Source organism: Nomascus leucogenys, chromosome 6 (assembly GCF_006542625.1).
Source record: "Nomascus leucogenys isolate Asia chromosome 6, Asia_NLE_v1, whole genome shotgun sequence".
Classification (NCBI taxonomy): Eukaryota; Metazoa; Chordata; class Mammalia; order Primates; family Hylobatidae; genus Nomascus; species Nomascus leucogenys.
In genome coordinates, this window is record NC_044386.1 from 53,029,702 (window position 1) to 53,052,136 (window position 22,435).

Sequence of the window (22,435 nt, forward strand, 5' to 3'; positions counted from 1 at the left end):
AAAGCAAAATAAGTTGCTGAAGGGGGATCATTTGAGTTAAATACAGGCTTTTTTTTTTTGAATCTGTAATTGATGTACATTTGATTTTTTTTTTTTTTTTTTTTGAGACAGAGTCTCACTCTGTCGCCCAGGCTGGAGTGCAGTGGCGCAATCTCGGCTCACTGCAAGCTCCGCCTCCCGGGTTCACGCCATTCTCCTGCCTCAGCCTCTCCGAGTAGCTGGGACTACAGGCGCCCGCCACCACGCCCGGCTAATTTTTTTGTATTTTTAGTAGAGACGGGGTTTCACCGTGGTCTCGATCTCCTGACCTCGTGATCTGCCCGCCTCGGCCTCCCAAAGTGCTGGGATTACAAGCGTGAGCCACCGCGCCCAGCCGATGTACATTTGATTTTAAGAAGACACTGTTTATATCAGGTCACCACAAAGCAGATTTACATACAACCATCAATTGCAGAAAAACAAAGTTTCTTTTTGATCCAAACACCAAGAAAAACTTTGTGTTTTTTTTTTTATGATCTTTTCCTTGATCATAAAAAAAATAAAAAATGCAGTACTTTTAGAAGGTAAAGCTAGTAAGTTTACAGAAGTGCAAAACACCATTAACACTTTAAGCAAAAACTTTTTTTTTTTTTTTTTTTTTTTTTTTTTCAAGAAAAAGGTATGACTTCTCATTTTCTGTTCTTGGCATAAATTTTAATTCTTTCCAGTGGAACCAAAACCTCCTGAACCCCTTTCGGTGTCATCCAAGGCCTGAAAGATAGACAGGTAGTAAGCTTCACAGTTTTTTTAAGAGCCTCTTTCAATTTTCCTCTCCAGCTCCTAAGAAAAATACAGCCAGAATTCTACTCTTGCTATATCATCTTTTCACAAGGGAGATTACAGAAAGAAAATTAAATTCTAAAAAGCTCCATAAATTAGAATATTGGATAACTTTAAAAAATTCTAATAAAATATTAGAAGTTCACAGTATGTTTAAATAACTTATTATCCAAAGTAATACTACATAATAGCTACATGAAAAACATTTAAATTCTAAAACTAGTATTTTAAATTTGCTTAAAATAAGTTTAGTCATATATACTATTTAGTTACAAACAACATATTAAATTCTCAAGATTATACATATTTCTTCACTTAAGATGTTATATTACTTATTTTCTATCATCCTTTATAATACTTACTTGAACTTCTTCTATTTCTGGATAAAAAATCCGTTCGCAAATGAGCTGTGCAATTCGATCACCTTTTTTGACTTCAAAGAAAGAACAGTTTATTACTGATGTTACTGACACATTCGCCACATCCTGTCTTATTCAATGAGAATTAAAGGAGTCAATATTAATTTACACATACATGACTGAAAATTCACTAAAATTATGTGAATGTATATATTTAACATACCTTCAAACTTTTCTTTGCCAAAATTAAACAGTACAACACCAACATTTCCTCTATAATCTTCATCTATGACACCAGCTAGAGAAAAGAAAAATAATAGTATCTCCATTTTTGCTATCGGAATACTAGAGGTGTAAGATTATCTCAAAATCATTGTCATGTAGCTCTGAGATTTGTATTCTTACAATTGAATAAGTGAATCTTGCCCTGATACTATGTGAAGCCTCAAAACCAAGAAATGACATTACTGAAATACAAATAAAAATTTAGAAAACAGGTCCTAATTTTCCAACCTGTCACTCTTTATCAAACGGCGACCATTTCCTATTTTAAGCTGGCAGTAGCAATGACCATCTCCAACCTACTGTCTACCCATGGCACACTTGCCAAAAAGACTAGGAGAAAATTACGATTTGGGTTTTAAAGGTTTTTCCTGGTATCAGCTTCCCGCTAATACCCAGATTGAAATACGATTGAGTCATAAATAAAAATGTCAAAAAGCCTAAAGCTCTGCAGTGGAGTAAATCAGCGCTGACATTGTTAAGCACCAGTCTTGCAAATAGCAGAACATTCCATTTTTACACTAAAAATGAAGCTGAATTTTTCAGTTCATAATCTTCCTCTCCTTTTAATCTGAACCACCATCCTTTCTTAGAGTATGATTTCTCAGAAGACAGTAGCACATAGGCTTCATGAGTACAACTTTATATGTGTAATTAATACTTGTTTGAGATTATGAACACAGGGGGAGAAGATCTTTGCAGGGGAGACTTGAGCCAGGTCCCTGCCATAGCCCAGAGTTATACTTACCAGACTTGCTAGCATTATCTTTGAGCCAGTAATTTAAAATATTTCCATAAACACAAGCACAGATAATACAGGTGCACCGGGCCTTTTCATTTTTTATATTGATAAATAATTCACAAAGCATACAATTTATCCATTTAAAGTGTTACAATTCCACCGTTCAGTGTGTCAGAGTTGGCCAACTATCGTCACAGTCAATTATAGCACATTTACATTACCCTCCCTCCAAAAATCCCCTACCATATTAGCAGTCACTCCCCTTCCTCCTCCCACCCCCAATTTCCTGCTATACATGTTAATTCTTTCTCCTCAGTTTGTGAAAGGCTGGATGAGACTCACGTGAATCTAACTGAATACAGCTCCATGTCACATCTTACTTGGTATTAATATTCTACCCCAAACAAAAGCCCTGATGAAGGAAAAAATATGGAAATAAAAATAATCCTGTGTTCAGCTCAACGGGCAGTAATGCTATTTGCCCATACTCCTCATTATTTGAAAGCTGAGAAAACAGACAAAAAACCCCCAAAGCATACCCACCCCCCATTTTTTAAGAACAAGGGTAATTCCTAAGCATATCCTTTCAATTTTCTCATATAAGGGAGGGAAAAAAGCAAACCCTTAGGTCCACCACAGGGAAAAATATTCAGCAAAAACAACATTTTAGATTTTCCAAATGGATTATAACATACGTTTAAATGAACCCCTGTGCTTTATGAATGAATTACCAGGGACAAGTGAATCTGAATTTAAGCACTTCTTAAAAGGTTCCTGATGCAACACTTTTACGAGAAGAGTGAGTATAAAACTGGGCAGAAAAGCAGCAAAGGCAGTTCATCTCCTGTCAGGCCTGAAGGAAACAATCAATTATTGAACTTGACCAATTCCAATACCAAACCCTGCTTTACTTCTCCACTGTCAGTTTACCATTAATTTAGACATTAATATTTATGAAAAAATTTGATGTAAAGATGAAACCAGCTGTTTTCCACATTATCTATATGGAAAAAATTTTGACTGCAGGGACAATTTAAATCAGATTTAATGAAGAAATCCCTCAACATAGCATGTTGTTCCATGCTACAAAAAATGGCCACAGTAGGCTAGAGAACTTCCATGCTGGGAGATTTTGAGGTACAAGCTAATAATTCATCTATCTTGAATGAGTTAGAGAAAGACATGGACTGACTTCTGAACTATTGTTTCTACTTTATTCAAAAATTTTTAAATAACCAAAACAATACGAATACATATAAAGTGAAAGCTTATAATATTCTCTTACCCTCCCTGAGATAGCTAATGTTACAGAAATACATCTTACATACTACTTTATTTTTTTCTATTTATCCTTTGAGATTAATATATGTAAATGTTAGCCATTCTTTTTAGATACAAGATATGGAAAAATGGGATATCTCTCTCTTTCTCTTTTTTTGGCAGGGTCTCACTCTTACAGCTCAGGCAGGAGTATAGTGGTATGATCACAACTCACTATAGCCTCAACCTCAAGTGATTCTCCCACCTCAGCCTCCAGGTGCACAGGCACCACCACACCTGGCTAATTTTTGTATTTCTTGTAGAGAGAAAGTATCCCTATGTTGCTCAAATGAGCCTCAAACTCCTGGGCTCAAGCAATCTGCCTGTCTCAGCCTCCCAAAGTGCTGGGATTACAGGCATGAGCCACAACGCCCAACCTGTACCATTGTTTCTATGTAACTATTCTCTTGCATAGTATCAGACACGGGCTGCTTTTACATTTTGCTATAATAAATGAAGCAGCCCTTTACATATATCCTTGTACATGCTTTTTATTTTCATCAAATAGGTTGCAAAAAAGGTGTAGCCATTCAAACTTCCATCAGCAATATTTGAGAATGACCATTTCCAAAATCCTTGCCAATATTTGATGGCAACAATCTCTTACATTCTGGCCAATATGATGAGTACAAAATGGCTATCTCATTGCCTTACTTTTCATTCCCTGATGACTAGTGAGGCTGGATTTTTTTCCTCCCATTTGTTGGATATTTGCATGTCCTTGTCTATATTTTGTCTATTTTTTTTCTCATTTGTTCTTTTTCAGATAAGTTGCAAATGTTTGGTTGTTGGCTTTATGGTATCTTCTAACATACAAAAACACTCCCTTTTTGAAAGGCCTCTGCTACGTATCTGTAAAGTAGTCCTATCAGAACTACTCAAATGATTGGGTGTCTTGAATTCTGCAGAGATAGGTGATCTTTATGCTTGGGCCATGAAAATGTGAAAAACCTTTAAGTGATTAAAAGAAATTAAGAAGTTTGAAGTAAATTCAAATGTATGGCAGAAAAAAAAGGCCCTCAATAGTTTTTTTTTAGCATGAATGCTGACCGTATAAAAATTTCAGTAGTTCCAAATTCATTTACCACCCAATTGCCATTCGACCTTCAAGAAAAGCCTTCTCTGCCTACAGGATATAAGTATCAGGGATATTTCTCCTCAGAGAAAGCAGAAAGTATCTTGAAGTTATCACTGGAAAAATCATGCATTGGAACTGGCAGAGTGATTAACTGACTTCAGGCAAAAGTTTTACTGTGTCAAGAGTTTGGCATGTCATTTGCTGGAAACCTTTTTTAGTGAAAAACTATCCACACCTACCAGATGTGAATTCTGAACAGAATCCTGAATGCTCAACTTTTCCCTTTGACCCTTATTTACAGCCTGGGATTTCTAACAACATCTCTCTTCAGAAATAAAAACTGTTGCCAACCATGATAAACCTGTGCCTAAGGGAGATTGTTAAGATTCTCTGCATCCAAGAACACACCACAATGTGATTTTATGAATAACACCATATCAACCACCAGGCAAACTAACTTTCCATTCTTTAACATGAATTTTTTTCCAGAAAGTTGTTTTAAACAGAGCAAAAATTAGTAACAAAGTCGAATAAAACAAAAAGTTTCCACATAAAAACAATCTGTGAAGTCCCTAAGGACAGAAATTATATCTCACAGAATCTAGCATGTGCCAAGTACTACATTAGGTATTTCCTACACATTATCATTTAATCCTCCTACCTCTAGAGGCAGGCACACTAATTTCCATTGTAAAATGAAGAAACAGGCTCAGAAAGGTTAAGTAATAACTAGTTAGTGACAGAGCTGGGACCTACATCCAGTTGTTATTCCAAAGCTCCCATTCCTTGCACAATCATTTGAAACTTCATTGAAAATATATACAGTCATTTATATCCTTAAGTTACAGTCCCAAATGACCACAGTTGACCTTGTAAAAGCATTTTTGAACATCGGGCCTAACTTACAGAGCCTAAGGAATCCTCAACCCAAGAGTGGGCTGTCAATGTCCATCCTGCTATGTAAAACTCAGCTTCCCTTTAGTCCCTAAAGGGTGTACTTTTGGGGTCCTGTCTTGTCCCACAGCACCACCTAGTGACACTATGGAGAGACACCACACCCACCAAACGTTAGACTAAGGGGGAGGTCTAGGATAGCCAGGTTTCATTAAGTGCTTAGTTAGCCCTTGCAGTGGCACATAAAAGTGAGCTAATTCTGGACATGTTTAGTTGGTGAGGGGGATGCAGCAGGGTAATCTCCACAATTAATTGCAGTGGAAAGAACAAGGGGGTTGGAATCACACAGAGACTCCACTTTTTACCACATATCCATGTGGGCTCATTTCTAAGCCAGTTTTCCTGATCTGTTAAAAAGCCTCCATAAAGTAGCTCTGTAAAAACGGGTGGAGGAGGAGATCTAGCACACCTACTTATGTGGGGCCAAGATATCTTGCTAAGTGAAAGACTCACTACTGATGGGATAAAGGGTCAGTATGTAGGGACCACATAAGTGGGGTCTGAATCCCAGTTGGAGCGGACCTGAAACAAGGCAACCACATCAGGAAAGTAGAAATTTCCTTACAATAAGAGGAGTAGCTCTGTACCAAGAATAGTTAGCAGAAGACACTGAGGGTTCTTCATGAAAGGTACCACATGAGGTAGGGTTAACTTTGAGAAACATGAGAAAGGCTTTCTTATAAGGGAAACAGGTAACACAGAGGACTGTCTTGACAAATTTAGAGAAAAGTGTTTTCTCTCCTGACTTCAGGGGAAGATTTTCTTCTTATATTTTGCTAAAGACAGATAGCTCTCTTATGAAGAAAATTCTTACAAGATAGACTTGTGTTTTCTAGAACTTTTGTTGCTTAATTACTTAATTATTACATTACTAAATCTGTCATTAGGTAATAATTATTTTAAAAATTAAGTTAGTAGTTAAGCAAAATATAATTGCTTAAAATAACAACAAAGCTTTTCCTATTATAACAAGCTTTCCTCTAATCATTTTCTTTTCTTAAAAATAAAATCTGTCATTTGAATACTACCTTTTAAACAAAGACAAAGTAAATACTTGCAAACATTTACAGAACAAAAAAGGAAATATATTACCTCCTACATCAATAAAGTGTTTTGCAGCCAAGCCTGACCGTGGAGCTAAAAAACAAAAAAGGAGACATTGGTTATTTTAAGGGGGAAGGGCTATATCAGAGATAACTGATGCAATTTAAGCATGTCATTCTCTTCACCTATAATACCTATATCTTCATCTTAACTTTAGCACATGGTTTTGAATTAAAGAATATATATTCATCATACTGCATTACCAAAGTTGGAAAGACTAGTTTAGAAAAATTCCACAAGGTTTTAATTCAAAACTAACTTAAACCACTCCCATGTGACTTCAGTCAGAATTTGTGGTGCTGCAGACAGGGGAGGACTGCTAGAATGAGGTGAAAGGTGAGCAAGCGAGAACAACTGTAGGCTGCTCTTTCAAGAAGTTAAGCCTCAAAGGGGAAGAAAGAGAAGTATGGCCAGCAGGAACACACTACTGAGGAAGAAGACTTTGGTTTTAAGATGGGACACCACAACATGTACAATGTAGATGGGAAGGGAAAGGAAGAGGAAGAGAGAGGGAAACAAACCTAACCAAATAGTAGCAGAGCATAGCCTACAATTTGGGACCCCACTATTCATGATTCAGATGCCAAAAGACACGCCTGTAGGAAACACATGAACCAGAGTAAGATAAATGGGCTAATATCAGTTAAGTAAAAATGCCAAAAACTAAGTCTCAATGATTCAATGCTAGTATACTTTTTAATCCTAAAAAACGAAAAAAATAAAAAGCTAAGGTTACACCTTATTATTGCAGACTCAAGCATCAGGCCTATAATTAATTATCCTAACTTCCAGTATTTTATTTTAGAATAATTTAAATCAGGCACTTTGTCAATAATGCTGCCTCTTTCTGTACTAACCTTTATTTCACTCCATCTCCTGCCCCTTCCCCTGAAAAAATTCTAAAAAATGCAGTCAATGATGCTCAAGAGATGAGATGAGAGCCCATCTTGTTATCTTTTAAGGGCTGAAGTACTGGCAGTTTCCCCACTCATGGCTAATAAGATAGTGCCAGTCTAGCTCCTTTCCCTGGAGGAGGGCGTCACGGCTCCATTGCCTCCTTTATGTTTACTCTGAAGTTAGTCAAAAAGAACTTACGCTCTTGCAAAGAACTGTCTGGTAACAACTGATCCGCTCCAGAAAAATCAAACCTGTTGACGTGTACTCCATTTTGTCCTAGCTCCTCCCAGTGCCTCTACAACACTGAAGAGTATCCCTTACCCTAACCCCATGGCCAAACAAGAAAAGGTTAAGTAGGCTTACACATTCTGGGACCAACAGGTCAGAAGTTTTACTCTCATAATATAAAATGCCATGTTCTGAGAACAGCCTTCCAGGCCAATGTGAGCCTAAAAGCTCCAGTGAGGAAGGAGAAAAATAAAAGGGTCAAAAACAGGCAAAGCAGAGATGTAAATAAAGCCTTTCAAAGAGTGCATTTGCTATCACAAATGGTGCTTCTTTTAGGACACAGCCCAAGCAATATTGCCTGCTTATTACCCCAAATGAAACATGAAGAATGTATCACAAAGGAGAACTTGACAAATAGTTCCCTGTTTCTTAAATGACTTACCCACTCTTCCATAACACCCAGAAGGGAGCGCTATCTGAATGTCCGTCTTCACAACAGCTTTCTCCATAGGTGGTATTGTGTAATCATAGGCACTAAGAAAATATTGAAAGAAAATAACTGCAAATCTATTTATAAAATTGTTTTTATATTTTCTTTGTGACCAAGCATACAAAATTGCTTTCAGTGTATTTAATGAATTAATGCAACTTTAGTTTCTAAAATCAACCTTGCTATGATGAATTACCAATTCATCTTAAAAGTTTATGAAGAAGGTAGAGGTAGCTATTTTATTATAAAAAAGACGGCTTTGCTGGTGGAGCCAAGATGGCCGAATAGGAACAGCTCCGGTCTTCAGCTCCCAGCCTGAGTGACACTGAAGATGGGTGATTTCTGCATTTCTGCTTGAGGTACCGGTTTCATCTCACTAGGGAGTGCGAAACAGTGGGTGCAGGACAGTCGGTGAAGCGCACTGTGCGCGAGCCTAACCAGGGCGAGGCATTGCCTCACTCCGGAAGCTCAAGGGGTCAGGGAGTTCCCTTTCCTAGTCAAAGAAAGGGGTAACAGACGGCACCTGGAATATCGGGTCAATCCCACTCCAATACTGCGCTTTTCCAACAGGCCTGGATAACGGCACACTAGGAGACTGTGTCCTGCACCTGGCTCGGAGGGTCCTATGCCCACGGAGTCTCGCTGATTGCTAGCACAGCAGTCTGAGATCAAGCTGCAAGGCGGCAGAGAGGCTGGGGGAGGGGCGCCCACCATTGCCCAGGCTTGCTTAGGTAAACAAAGCAGCCAGGAAGCTCAAACTGGGTGGAGCCCACCACAGCTCAAGGAGGCCTGCCTGCCTCTGTAGGCTCCACCTCTGGGGGCAGGGCACAGACAAACAAAAAGTCAGCAGGAACCTCCTCAGAATTAAATGTCCCTGTCTGACTGACAGCTTTGAAGAGAGTAGTGGTTCTCCCAGCACGCAGCTGGAGATCTGAGAACGGACAGACTGCCTCCTAAAGTGGGTGCCTCACCCCTGAGCAGCCTAACTGGGAGGCACCCCCCCAGTAGGGACAGACTGACACCTCACTTGGCTGGGTACTCCTCTGAGACAAAACTTCCAGAGGAACTATCAGACAGCTGAATTTGTGGTCTCACGAAAATCCGCTGTTCTGCAGCCACCGCTGCTGACACCCAGCCAAACAGGGTCTGGAGTGGACCTCTAGTAAACTCCAACAGACCTGCAGCTGAGGGTCCTGTCTGGTAGAAGGAAAACTAACAAACAGAAAGGACATGCACACCAAAAACCCATCTGTGCATCACCATCATCAAAGACCAAAAGTAGATAAAACCACAAAGATGGGGAAAAAACAGAGCAGAAAAGCTGGAAACTCTAAAAAGCAGAGCACCTCTCCTCCTCCAAAGGAACGCAGTTCCTCACCAGCAATGGAACAAAGCTGGATGGAGGATGACTTTGACGAGTTGAGAGAAGAAGGCTTCAGACGATCAAACTACTCTGAGCTACGGGAGGAAATTCAAAACAATAGCAAATAAGTTAAAAACTTCGAAAAAAAATTAGAAGAATGGATAACTAGAGTAACCAATGGAGAGAAGGGCTTAAAGGAGCTGATGGAGCTGAAAGCCAAGTTTCGAGAACTACGCGAAGATTGCAGAAGCCTCAGTAGCAGATGCGATCAACTGGAAGAAAGGGTATCGCTGATGAAAGATGAAATGAATGAAATGAAGCGAGAAGGGAAGTCTAGAGAAAAAAGAATAAAAAGAAATGAACAAAGCCTCCAAGAAATTTGGGACTATGTGAAAAGACCAAACCTACGTCTGATTGGTGTACCTGAAAATGACGGGGAGTATGGAACCAAGTTGGAAAACACTCTGCAAGATGTTATCCAGGAGAACTTCCCCAATCTAGCAAGGCAGGCCAACATGCAGATTCAGGAAATACAGAGAACGCCACAAAGATACTCCTCGAGAAGAGCAACTCCAAGACACATAATTGTCAGATTCAGCAAAGTTGAAATGAAGGAAAAAATGTTAAGGGCAGCCAGAGAGAAAGGTCGGGTTACCCACAAAGGGAAGCCCATCAGACTAACAGCTGATCTCTCAGCAGAAACTCTACGAGCCAGAAGAGAGTGGGGGCCGATATTCAACATTCTTAAAGAAAAGAATTTTCAACCCAGAATTTCATATCCAGCCAAACTAAGCTTCATAAGTGAAGGAGAAATAAAACACTTTACAGACAAGCAAACGCTGAGTGATTTTGTCACCACCAGGCCTGCCCTACAAGAGCTCCTGAAGGAAGCACTAAACATGGAAAGGAACAACCGGTACCAGCCACTGCAAAAACATGCCAAATTGTAAAGACCATCGAGGCTAGGAAGAAACTGCATCAACTAACGAGCAAAATAACCAACTAACATCATAATGACAGGATCAGACACACATAACAATATTAATGTTAAATGTAAATGGGCTAAATGCTCCAATTAAAAGACACAGACTGGCAAACTGGATAAGGAGTCAGGACCCATCAGTGTGCTGTATTCAGGAAACCCATCTCACGTGCAGAGACACACATAGACTCAAAATAAAGGGATGGAGGAAGATCTATCAAGCAAATGGAAAACAAAAAAAGGCAGGGGTTGCAATCCTAGTCTCTGATAAAATAGACTTTAAACCAACAAAGATCAAAAGAGACAAAGAAGGCCATTACATAATGGTAAAGGGATCAATTCAACAAGAAGAGCTAACTATCCTAAATATATATGCACCCAACACAGGAGCACCCAGATTCATAAAGCAAGTCCTCAGTGACCTACAAAGGGACTTAAACTCCCACACAATAATAATGGGAGATTTTAACACCCCACTGTCAACACTAGACAGATCAACGAGACAGAAAGTTAACAAGGATATCCAGGAATAGAACTCAGCTCTACACAAAGTGGACCTAATAGACATCTATAGAACTCTCCACCCCAAATCAACAGAATATACATTTTCTTTAGCACCACACCACACCTATTCCAAAATTGACCACATAGTTGGAAGTAAAGCTCTCCTCAGCAAATGTGAAAGAACAGAAATTATAACAAACTGTCTCTCAGAACACAGTGCAATCAAACTAGAACTCAGGATTAAGAAACTCACTCAAAACCACTCAACTACATGGAAACTGAACCACCTGCTCCTGAATGACTACTGGGTACATAATGAAATGAAGGCAGAAATAAAGATGTTCTTTGAAACCAACGAGAACAAAGACACAACATACCAGAATCTCTGGGACACGTTCAAAGCAGTGTGTAGAGGGAAATTTATAGCACTAAATGCCCACAAGAGAAAGCAGGAAAGATCCAAAATTGACACCCTAACATCACAATTAAAAGAACTAGAAAAGCAAGAGCAAACACATTCAAAAGCTAGCAGAAGGCAAGAAATAACTAAAATCAGAGCAGAACTGAAGGAAATAGAGACACAAAAAACCCTTCAAAAAATTAATGAATCCAGGAGCTGGTTTTTTGAAAAGATCAACAAAATTGATAGACTGCTAGCAAGACTAATAAAGAAGAAAAGAGAGAAGAATCAAATAGATGCAATAAAAAATGAAAAAGGGGATATCACCACCGATCCCACAGAAATATAATCTACCATCAGAGAATACTACAAACACCTCTACGCAAATAAACTAGAAAATCTAGAAGAAATGGATAAATTCCTCGACAAATACACCCTCCCAAGACTAAATCAGGAAGAAGTTGAATCTCTGAATAGACCAATAACAGGTTCTGAAATTGTGACAATAATCAGTAGCTTACCAACCAAAAAGAGTCCAGGACCTGATGGATTCACAGCCGAATTCTACCAGAGGTACAAGGAGGAACTGGTACCATTCCTTCTGAAACTATTCCAATCGATAGAAAAAGAGGGAATCCTCCCTAACACATTTTATGAAGCCAGCATCGTCCTGATGCCAAAGGCTGGCAGAGACATAACCAAAAAAGAGAATTTCAGACCAATATCCTTGATGAACATTGATGCAAAAATCCTCAATAAAATACTGGCAAACCGAATCCAGCAGCACATCAAAAAGCTTATCCACCATGATCAAGTGGGCTTCATCCCTGGGATGCAAGGCTGGTTCAACATACGCAAATCAATAAATGTAATCCAGCATATAAACAGAACCAAAGACAAAAACCACATGGTTATCTCAATAGATGCAGAAAAGGCCTTTGACAAAATTCAACAACCCTTCATGCTAAAAACTCTCAATAAATTAGGTATTGATGGGACGTACCTCAAAATAATAAGAGCTATCTATGACAAACCCACAGCCAATATCATACTGAATGGGCAAAAACTGGAAGCATTCCCTCTGAAAATTGGCACAAGACAGGGATGCCCCCTCTCACCGCTCCTATTCAACATAGTGCTGGAAGTTCTGGCCAGAGCAATCAGGCAGGAGAAGGAAATAAAGGGTATTCAATTAGGAAAAGAGGAAGTCAAATTGTCCCTGTTTGCAGATGACATGATTGTATATCTAGAAAACCCCATTGTCTCAGTCCAAAATCTCCTTAAGCTGATTAGCAATTTCAGCAAAGTCTCAGGATACAAAATCAATGTACAAAAATCACAAGCATTCCTGTACACCAATAACAGACAAACAGAGAGCCAAATCATGAGTGAACTCCCATTCACAACTGCTTCAAAGAGAATAAAATACCTAGGAATCCAACTTACAAGGGATGTGAAGGACCTCTTCAAGGAGAACTACAAACCACTGCTCAATGAAATAAAAGAGGATACAAACAAATGGAAGAACATTCCATGCTCATGGGTAGGAAGAATCAATACTGTGAAAATGGCCATACTGCCCAAAGTAATTTATAGATTCAATGCCATCCCCATCAAGCTACCAATGACTTTCTTCACAGAATTGGAAAAAACTACTTTAAAGTTCATATGGAACCAAAAAAGAGCCCGCATCGCCAAGTCAATCCTAAGCCAAAAGAACAAAGCTGGAGGCATCACACTACCTGACTTCAAACTATACTACAAGGCTACAGTAACCAAAACAGCATGGTACTGGTACCACAACAGAGACATAGATCAATGGAACAGAACAGAGCCCTCAGAAATGATGCCGCATATCTACAACTATCTGATCTTTGACAAACCTGACAAAAACAAGAAATGGGGAAAGGATTCCCTATTTAATAAATGGTGCTGGGAAAACTGGCTAGCCATATGTAGAAAGCTGAAACTGGATCCCTTCCTTACACCTTATACAAAAATTAATTCAAGATGGATTAAAGACTTAAATATTAGACCTAAAACCATTAAAATCCTACAAGAAAACCTAGGCAATACCATTCAGGACATAGGCGTGGGCAAGGACTTCATGTCTACAACACCAAAAGCAATGGCAACAAAAGCCAAAATTGACAAATGGGATCTCATTAAACTAAAGAGCTTCTGCACAGCAAAAGAAACTACCATCAGAGTGAACAGGCAACCTACAGAATGGGAGAAAATTTTTGCAACCTACTCATCTGACAAAGGGCTAATATCCAGAATCTACAATGAACTCAAACATACTTACAAGAAAAAAACAAACAACCCCATCAAAAAGTGGGCAAAGGACATGAACAGACACTTCTCAAAAGAAGACATTTATGCAGCCAAAAAACACATGAAGAAATGCTCATCATCACTGGCCATCAGAGAAATGCAAATCAAAACCACAGTGAGATACCATCTCACACCAGTTAGAATGGCCATCATTAAAAAATCAGGAAACAACAGGTGCTGGAGAGGATGTGGAGAAATAGGAATACTTTTACACTGTTGGTGGGACTGTAAACTAGTTCAACCATTGTGGAAGTCAGTGTGGCGATTCCTCAGGGATCTAGAACTAGAAATACCATTTGACCCAGCCATCCCATTACTGGGTATATACCCAAAGGGCTATAAATCATGCTGCTATAAAGACACATGCACACGTATGTTTATTGCGGCACTATTCACAATAGCAAAGAGTTGGAACCAACCCAAATGTCCAACAACGATAGACTGGCTTAAGAAAATGTGGCACATATACAGCATGGAATACTATGCAGCCATAAAAAAGGATGAGTTCATATCCTTTGTAGGGACATGGATGAAACTGGAAAACATCATTCTCAGTAAACTATCGCAAGGACAAAAAACCAAACACCGCACGTTCTCACTCATAGGTGGGAATTGAACAATGAGAACTCATGGACACAGGAAGGGGAACATCACACTCCGGGGACTGTTGTGGGGTGGGGGGAGGGGGGAGGGACAGCATTAGGAGATATACCTAATGCTAAATGACGAGTTAATGGGTGCAGGAAATCAATGTGGCACATGGATACGTATGTAACAAACCTGCACATTGTGCACTTGTACCCTAAAACCTAAAGTATAATAAAAAAAGAAAAAAAAAAAAAAAAAGACAGCTTTAGATAAAATAATTCTCCATGAATATTTTTGGTGGTGTGAAGAGATGTCAACATTGTAAATGTTTGCCCCTGAACAGAAGTTTATTGGGAAACTGAGGTACTTATTAGCGTGAAAGGGCAGAAAGGCAAACTTTCAAAAGGTGGATGCTTTACAACCATAGTTTGAAAAGGGAAAAAATGAAGAAAGAACAAAGATAAAAGGCCAACTACTACTAATACTAGCTATCATTGATTAAGCCTTTACTATGTGCCAGGCACAGTTCTAATTGGTTTACATATATTAACCCATTTTATTCTCACAATCATCTGTGTGATTAGGGAAAATCTGCAGAAGGAAAGGAGAAAATGGGTGGACAAAATAAGAGACAAAGACCTTGATAAATTCAAGCTTAGGCTATGAATTTCCTGGCTGACGGAGAGAGCTGATCACTGTGAACAGCCCCTGGAGACGGACCTTACTTAGGAACATAATTCCTCTAAGGTCCACGTAGCAAATGCTGCTACTCTTGCTATTACTGTGGCCCTCTCCTGGGTAGAAATTTAAGAGATTTTACAATGAGCAGAACCGGAAGTTTACTCTGGAGACCTTAATTAAGTCTGGTAAAGCAGTACCATACTTCCTCTTTTTTCACTGAAATCCCTCTTTAAACACTTAAGCCCTAATTTATTACAGATCCATTATTTCCATGTCAATTTCAGTATACAGAAAGTCACCTGTGTTTATTAGGAGTCTACTTAAGGTATCTTAAATCAAGGACTCCCCTAGGACTCAAAAAAGTGCTCCAAAATATACTTTGGAAAGGTCTAGTCCAAACTATATAACTCTACTTTTATTCATTAAAATTAAGAGACCGTAGTTTTTCCAGCTACAATTGTCCATACCTACTTTCCTTTTCCTTTCTTTTCCGTTGCTATCATCATGCACTACTTTGTCTTCTCCTGTGCTTAGACCAATAGTTCTCATGTTTGAATTACCTGAGATACTTTAAACTAAATCCCAAGGCTTGGGATTTAGTTTAAACTCTCCTTCCCTCTCAGCATTACTTTTCTCCTACCTTAATGGTTCTAAGAACTGGGCACAGTAGTCAGATGAAAAAAAAAAAAGCCCAAAATTCGGGACAAAAAATTCTACCATCTTCAAGCCTCTGGGGAAATCAATTCAACTCTTCACAAACTCCCGCCTGTGTAAAAAGTAACACTTATCTAGTTAAGGATTGTTGTGGGGACTAAATACAACAGCATACGGACAATTTTTAGTACAGGTAAAACGTGCTGTAAAGATGCAAGTGTGGTAGATGACAGGCAGCTCTGCCTTTCGTATTCGGATGCCTTCTGAAATTCCGCCCTGCGGCCAGATGAATGTATAGAAAATAACTTTTTAAGGCAGATGCATCTTCGTTCATCCTTCTTAGGTATTTTCACGCTCACATCTAGGCTCTTACCTTGGTTTTTCTATTGAGCACAGCATCACCCTCAGGCCACTCGAAAGCCACCATGGGCCTTCCTATCTTCTATTTAGGAAGCAGGCACAATTAGGCACAATAAACGTTGCAAAGTAACGCCCTGCTAGACACTGTATAGCTATTTTACTTATTCTGCAGCCTTTGCCCAAATCTCTATTTAATTTATGCCAAAGATGAAAGCTAAAATTTTCAACATGAAAAAGGCAGAAATCCTATTTATAGGTAGTGTGTTCCTGTGATCTCTTCGGTGACTGTTTCTAGCTGTGGCAGCGGATGGCCGGCCCTTCCCAGCCTCCTCGCCGGGAGGTCCCCGCTCACCTGTACAGGTCGTAGCCCGCGGCGCGCGCGGAGCCCCGGGTGGGGGCCGTGGCGTGCTCGGAGAGCCGGGCAAAGCGGAGCTGCATGCCGCCCTCCTCCGCAGGCCGGGCCCGCTTACTGGGTGAAATGGCGGGTGTCTCTTCAGAGCAGGGCATGGCAGAGCCCGGCGAGCGAGGAAACCGCCCGGGGAACAGGAGAGCAAGCGATGAGTGGCGCCACAGGGAACCCGCCCAAACCGAAATTTCCCGCCAGCTCCGCCCCACCCACCGCCCCTCCGGGACGAGTCCACAGTTCTGGCTGAGAGGGGAGGCGGGATTCACATTTTGGGTTAGAAGCCCTTCTCGGAAAGCAGGTTTGGGATCGGAAACTACTGGGTCCCAGGCAACTTTCCACATTCAGCGCATGGGGCCGACGTTGAGGGGGAGCTTCTGGGGCGTCGCCCTCACACATTAGAAAGCCGCCCCCTCGCCAGGGGACCCCAATGGACCCCCCCGCGCGCGCGCGCGCAAAGGCGCCGCTCGCTGCCCTACTTCCCCCACCGCCTCAAGCCGCGAAGCTTCCTTCCGGACGGCCGGGGCCCCTCGCCCGCCCTCTCCTACCCGGCCGGGGCGCCGGGCATCCCCCCGCCTTAGGAAGCTCGCCCTTCCAGCCCGCGGCCCCGACTGTACTGGCTCCGCGGCAGCCTCGGCTCAGGCGGCCAGCGCTGGACAGCGGACGGGGAGTCCTGTGCTGCGCGGCGCGGCCGAGGGACGGGCCTGGCCCGGAGAGTACCGCGGCCTCGGCCCTCTGCCGTGCGCCTCGCGCGTTTTGCATCGCTCGAAGCAGAGACGGAAGGAATTGGTAGAGCGCGGGGCGAGGGCAGAGGGGAGTCATTTCCCCCAGAGTTTGGGCTGGTTGGGCCCTCGGCACCTCCGGACGTGCGCCAGGCTTCCACCCTGAAGACGCGCGCGTCCCGGGAACATGACCTCGGAAGCAGTCGCAGCCGCAGCCGGACGAGGGGCGTGGAGAGGCGGTGCCCGGGCCCCAGGAAGACGGCGCCCTTGGCGTCTTGAGTCTTGCTGCCGCTTCCGGCTGCCTAGGCCTCTTGCTCTCGCTCTTCTTGTTTGCTCTCGCCCCAATTTTTCCGAGAGTGTCCGCCAGGCCCGGGCCCTGCTCCTGGGCTGACTTACCTGGGGCGGCACCGCCCGCAGCCATGACTCCCGGGCTCTGAGCTCAGCGGCGCCCTAAGCGCCGGAACCGCATCTCGGCGCCTGTGACAGTTACTGCGCCCGGGGCTGCTCCCCAAGCTGTGGGCAAGACACCGCGCCCGATTTCCTTTCAGCACCGAGTGTCAGACGTTGTAGTGTTTATTCGACCGGAGGCAGGGAGGCCGCTAGTATCCTATCACAGGTTTGGGATAACCCAACAGAAACGCAGCGGGAACCACTTGGCTAGGAGTCGAACAAGGATCCCGGGCTGTGGTGCTATAGTTTACAGTGGGGGATAAAGCAGTAACTTTCTGGATAGTTGTTAATAATTTTTTCTGAGCTGCAGTTATCTCGTTGTTTCTCACAAAAATCTGCGAGCTGAATTGAGTGGTTTGAATTTTCAAAATTAAAAAAGCTGTGGGGCAGTTTTAGAGTATTACTGGGGAAGTTTTAAATTCGTTGCTATGCCTTTCCACACAGGCCCCACCTTTTCGGTCTCCTTAACTGGTTCCTCTTCGTTGTTGGAATTCCTTTGCATGAGGCTATGGAATATACACTACCTTCTCTGGACGTTAACTATTAGCTACACCTTAAGGACTCCCACATTTATGCCTTTAGCAACACGATCCGAGCCCTGCAACTTTTCGACCTCATTTTGAGCCAACATTATTTTGCTCCCTGATTTTGCTGAAGTACTTTCTCCAGTTATTTGCTTAAAATGTTCACATGAGAGACATATTATTTGATTGCTTGCTTGTACTAAGATGTAATGATTGTAATGACTTTATTTTCCTAGACCCAGATAAAAGTCTCGCTTCATTCATGAAACTTTTTACAATCAGTAGTGACCTCTGCCCCATCTTATCTCTTTTAACACTTACTATATCATTCATTAGTCGTTAGCCATATACTCATTGTGTAATCTTCTGATGTATATGCATTTTATCTCTCACATGAATTAGAGTCATAAACTTTTATGAATTCTTCAAAGCACCTACTTCAGTGTATTACACAAAAGTTACTTGTTTGGCTTATTACAGTATCTACCACCAAGCAGGTTACCTGCCATTTTTTGTTGTTAATCTGTATACATAAAGTGTTTATTGTTACTTTTCAGCTGAGTTTATTTTAGACTAAAAGAGAAACGGCCATAATCTAACTGGCAAAAAGTAATAGGATTCTGAGCCAGTAAGCATTTAATAGAACATTCTTTATGACAATAGAAATATAACTTGTTATGAACATACACCTTAAATACAAGATAACTGCAGTTAAGAACTAAACATGTTTCGACCATAATTTACTTCATGGTGGTTTTTTTTTTTTTTTTTTGAGACAGAGTTTTGCTAGAGTGCAATGGCTCGAAATCGGCTCGCCCCAACTTCCTCCCAGGTTCAAGCAGTTCTCCTGCCTCAGCCTTCCAAGTAGCTGGGATTACAGGCATGCGCCACCATGCCTGGCTAATTTTGTATTTTTAGTAGAGATGGGGTTTCTCCATGTTGGTCGGGCTGGTCTCGAACTCCCGACCTCAGGTGATCTGCCCACCTCAGCCTCCCAAAGTGCTGGGATTACAGGCGTGAGCCACCGCACCCGGCCCTTCATGGTGTTTTCTTTATCAGACTGTAGTTATCCTATCAGTCATGCTGATTAATTCAATTACCTAAGTCTAGTGCCAATTTGAACCTTCTGAAAATGCAAGTCAGTACTTGAAAAGCACAGTTGTTTTTCCTATCTTTGCCATTTTAGGGATTTCTCTCTTCTTTTAACAAAGATATACATTGTTACTACTTTATGTCAGGTGTATTCTAAGTGCTTTAAAAAATACTAACTTGAGGCCGGGCGTGGTGGCTCACACCTATAATCCCAGCACTTTGGGAGGCTGAGGCGGGCGGATCACCTGAGGTCAGGAGTTTGATACCAGCCTGACCAACATGGAGAAACCCCGTCTCTACTAAAACTACAAAATTAGCCGGATGTGATGGCACATTCCTGTAATCCCAGCTACTTGGGAGGCTGAGGTGAACTCGGGAGGCGGAAGTTGCAGTGAGCTGAGATTGGCCATTGCACTCCAGCCTGGGTAACGAGCAAAACTACGTCTCAAAAAAAAAAAAAAAAAAAAAAATTGGCTGGGTGCAGTGGCTCACACCTGTAATCCCAGCACTTTGGGAGGTTAAGATGGGAGGATTGCTTCAGTTCAGGAGTTCAAGACCAGCCTGGGCAACGTTGGCAGACCCCCATCTTTACAAAACCTACACAAAATTAGCCAGGCATGGTGGGTGGCAGGCACATGTAGCCCCAGCTACTCAGGAGGCAGAGGTGGGAGGATCACTTGAGCCCAGGAGTTGGGAGGCTGCAGTCATTATCATGCCACTGCATTCCAGTCTGGGCAACAGAGTGAGACCCTGTCTCAGAAAAACAAAACAAACAAACTCGTTTAATCATGGCAACTACAGGAAACAAATTCTATTATCCCCATTTTACAGATGAGGATACCAAAGCACAGAGTGATTAAATAACTTACCCAAGATCACACAGATCACAACTAGAAGGAGGTTAAACCACAATTCAGATAGTCTGGCCTCAGAACCCTTGCGTTTAGCCACTGTGTGCTGTAGATTTATATGTGCCTTGTTGAGTCTATGGTAACTCTTGCTGTTGTTGATGTTGAGACAAGGTCTTAACTCTGTCACCATGGCTGGAGTACAGGTGGTCCTTCCACCCCAGCCTTCCAGATAGCTGGGACTACAGGCATGTGCAACCACACCTGGCTAATTTTTTGTACATTTTGTAGAGATGCGATTTCACCATGTTGCCCATGGCAGGTCTCTTGAACTCCTGGGCTCAAGCATTCCACCTGTCTTGGCCTGCCCAAGTGCTAGGATTACAGGCATCAGCCACTGTGCCTGGCCTTGTGGTAACTTAATACTAACCTTGCTACTGGCTGTGTTTCCAGGTCTGGGAGAGATGTTTGTAGTAAATAAGCCAAGCATTCTTAATTTCACAGTTTATCATACTATCCTTGAAACACTTTCTCCCATTTCACTGGCTGTCTCCTCCTCAGTCTCCTTGGCCCCTCTTCCCTTCTCAACCTGTTATTGCTCAAGATAAAAACCCTTGGAGTCTTACTTACCTCCTCTTTCTATCTTAGGCCTTCCCTTACCTAAAAATAGTCTCCTCCTAGGCAGCAGCTAATACTTTACCCTGTTGGATTTTTCTGCATAGTATAGATTGCTATGTAAAATTACATGTATATTCACTTGACTTGTTAGCTGTATGTTTCCTCCACTATCATATAAGTTTCATGATGGATTTAAACCTATCTTAATTTGGGTTTCAGATGTTCCTTTTTAAAACCTTTTCCTGCCTTCTGTGAAATTTACTAAATGCTTTTTATTTCACCTTTCCCCTCTAATTTAGATGTTTTACTCTTTAGTTTTATTATTTTAAATAAATTAAAACATACATGCTTAATTTATCGGTGTCTAAAATATAAAATTAATGAAAATGATTGTCTTTCTTCTGGATAACTCAAGGACCTTAGAATGCTTTAACACCATTAACCCTTCTTTTGACAAATATGCTATTACTGTCTAGTATATTAAATGTATCTTTTAATCTCAATAAGCATCATTATTGTACTACTTTTTATAGTCATTAAAAAAATGTTTACCTATGCTTTTATTACTTTCTTTGCTCCTCTTTCTCATCTCAGACCTCCATCTGGATCACTGTCCTTCTGCCTAAACCTCCCATGGAGAGGCTCTCCAATAGAGAGATGAGCTGTCTTAGTTTTTTGTGAGTTTGAACAAAACTCTTGAACTCCTCCTTGGGGGAATATGTTCTTTGGCGATCATTGAGGAATGGAAGAACTGAAAAAATTAATGGAAAATTGTCATTTCCTATAACTGAAGGAATCTATATTTCAATTTAGAACATTCCATCATGGGCCAAAATACTCATTTATTGTGCCACAGTACACCCTTAATAGAAATATGTGTAAGCCAAAAAAAAGACAGAAGCCATACTTTGGGTTCTGGCACCAAAATTTAGAAGTGCTCCTTTGTTTCAAGCCCAGAGGTTTTTATACCATAGGATAAAGTGCCAGTCAGGTTTTGGATAGGTAAGTATGCCTATCTTTTGCAAAAGGGCAGTTGCAATAGAGGAGGTAGGAAGAAGGGCCAGAATATAGGCAGATCAGTTTCAGTAAAAAGTACATTTGTATGTTGACAGTTCATTCTTTTAAAACTGTTTTGTCCAGGATACCATCAGGAAACTTCTTGGAATGTCTTATACTCACCCGAGAGTATATATGGCTGAATGTGAAAACACTGAACTGGGGGTATAATTTGTGAAACCCACAAAAATGTTCCTGCCAGGTTCTTGGGAAGAACACAGAGACCAGATAGATATATGTAGACTTTTGATTTCATAAGACCAACACAGAACTCTTAAGCATGTAAGTAGCTCAGTAGATTGACATTGAGTGGCAGTTGGATAAACAGTTAAGGAGCTAGCAGATAATCAACAAAACAAGCATTTGTTTCTGCAAAACTACTTTGGACGAGCTCACAAATGACTGCCTCATTGGACTAAAGGCTCAAAGGGATCAGAATACTTAAGCCACAAACTCACAACTATAGTTCTCCCTAATACACTGAATACCCATTCTCTCTTAACAAACATAATCACCATGAAAAGCATAACTCTGAATTATGCCAGTGGCGTAGAAGCACCGGGAGACAAAAGTTCTGTAA

The 22,435-nt window shown here is 41.2% G+C and overlaps 1 protein-coding gene across 5 annotated transcripts; it reads right to left on the reverse strand.

Annotated features, from left to right (window-relative positions):
- Positions 1-30: 30 nt before the first annotated feature.
- Positions 31-19,052, reverse strand: DUT (deoxyuridine triphosphatase). 5 transcript variants are annotated; one of them, XR_004030442.1, is made up of 8 exons: positions 17,163-19,052; positions 16,495-16,633; positions 8,226-8,317; positions 6,647-6,691; positions 1,402-1,476; positions 1,182-1,252; positions 379-750; positions 31-74 (listed from the first exon to the last, which is right to left on the reverse strand). XR_004030442.1 is itself a non-coding variant. In XM_030814128.1 (7 exons), the coding sequence occupies exons 1-7, from the start codon at positions 17,686-17,688 to the stop codon at positions 694-696; spliced, it is 1,074 nt and encodes a 357-aa protein (XP_030669988.1). In that variant the 5' UTR covers positions 17,689-19,052; the 3' UTR covers positions 376-693. The 5 variants fall into 5 exon arrangements, 1 of the variants encoding a protein (XP_030669988.1); XR_004030441.1 differs by having other exon boundaries at positions 17,094-19,052; XR_004030444.1 differs by having other exon boundaries at positions 17,404-17,472.
- Between the last annotated feature and the right edge of the window lie 3,383 nt (positions 19,053-22,435).

Coding starts and splice junctions, on each gene's coding strand:
- DUT (XM_030814128.1), bottom strand. CDS start 17,688: ATGGCTGCGGGCGGTGCCGCCCCAGGTAAGTCAGCCCAGGAGCAGGGC. Junction 1,477..6,646: donor ACACTTTATTGATGTAGGAG/GTAATATATTTC, acceptor TCTTTTCTCTAG/CTGGTGTCATAGATGAAGAT. Junction 1,253..1,401: donor TGGCAAAGAAAAGTTTGAAG/GTATGTTAAATA, acceptor CTTTCTTTGAAG/TCAAAAAAGGTGATCGAATT.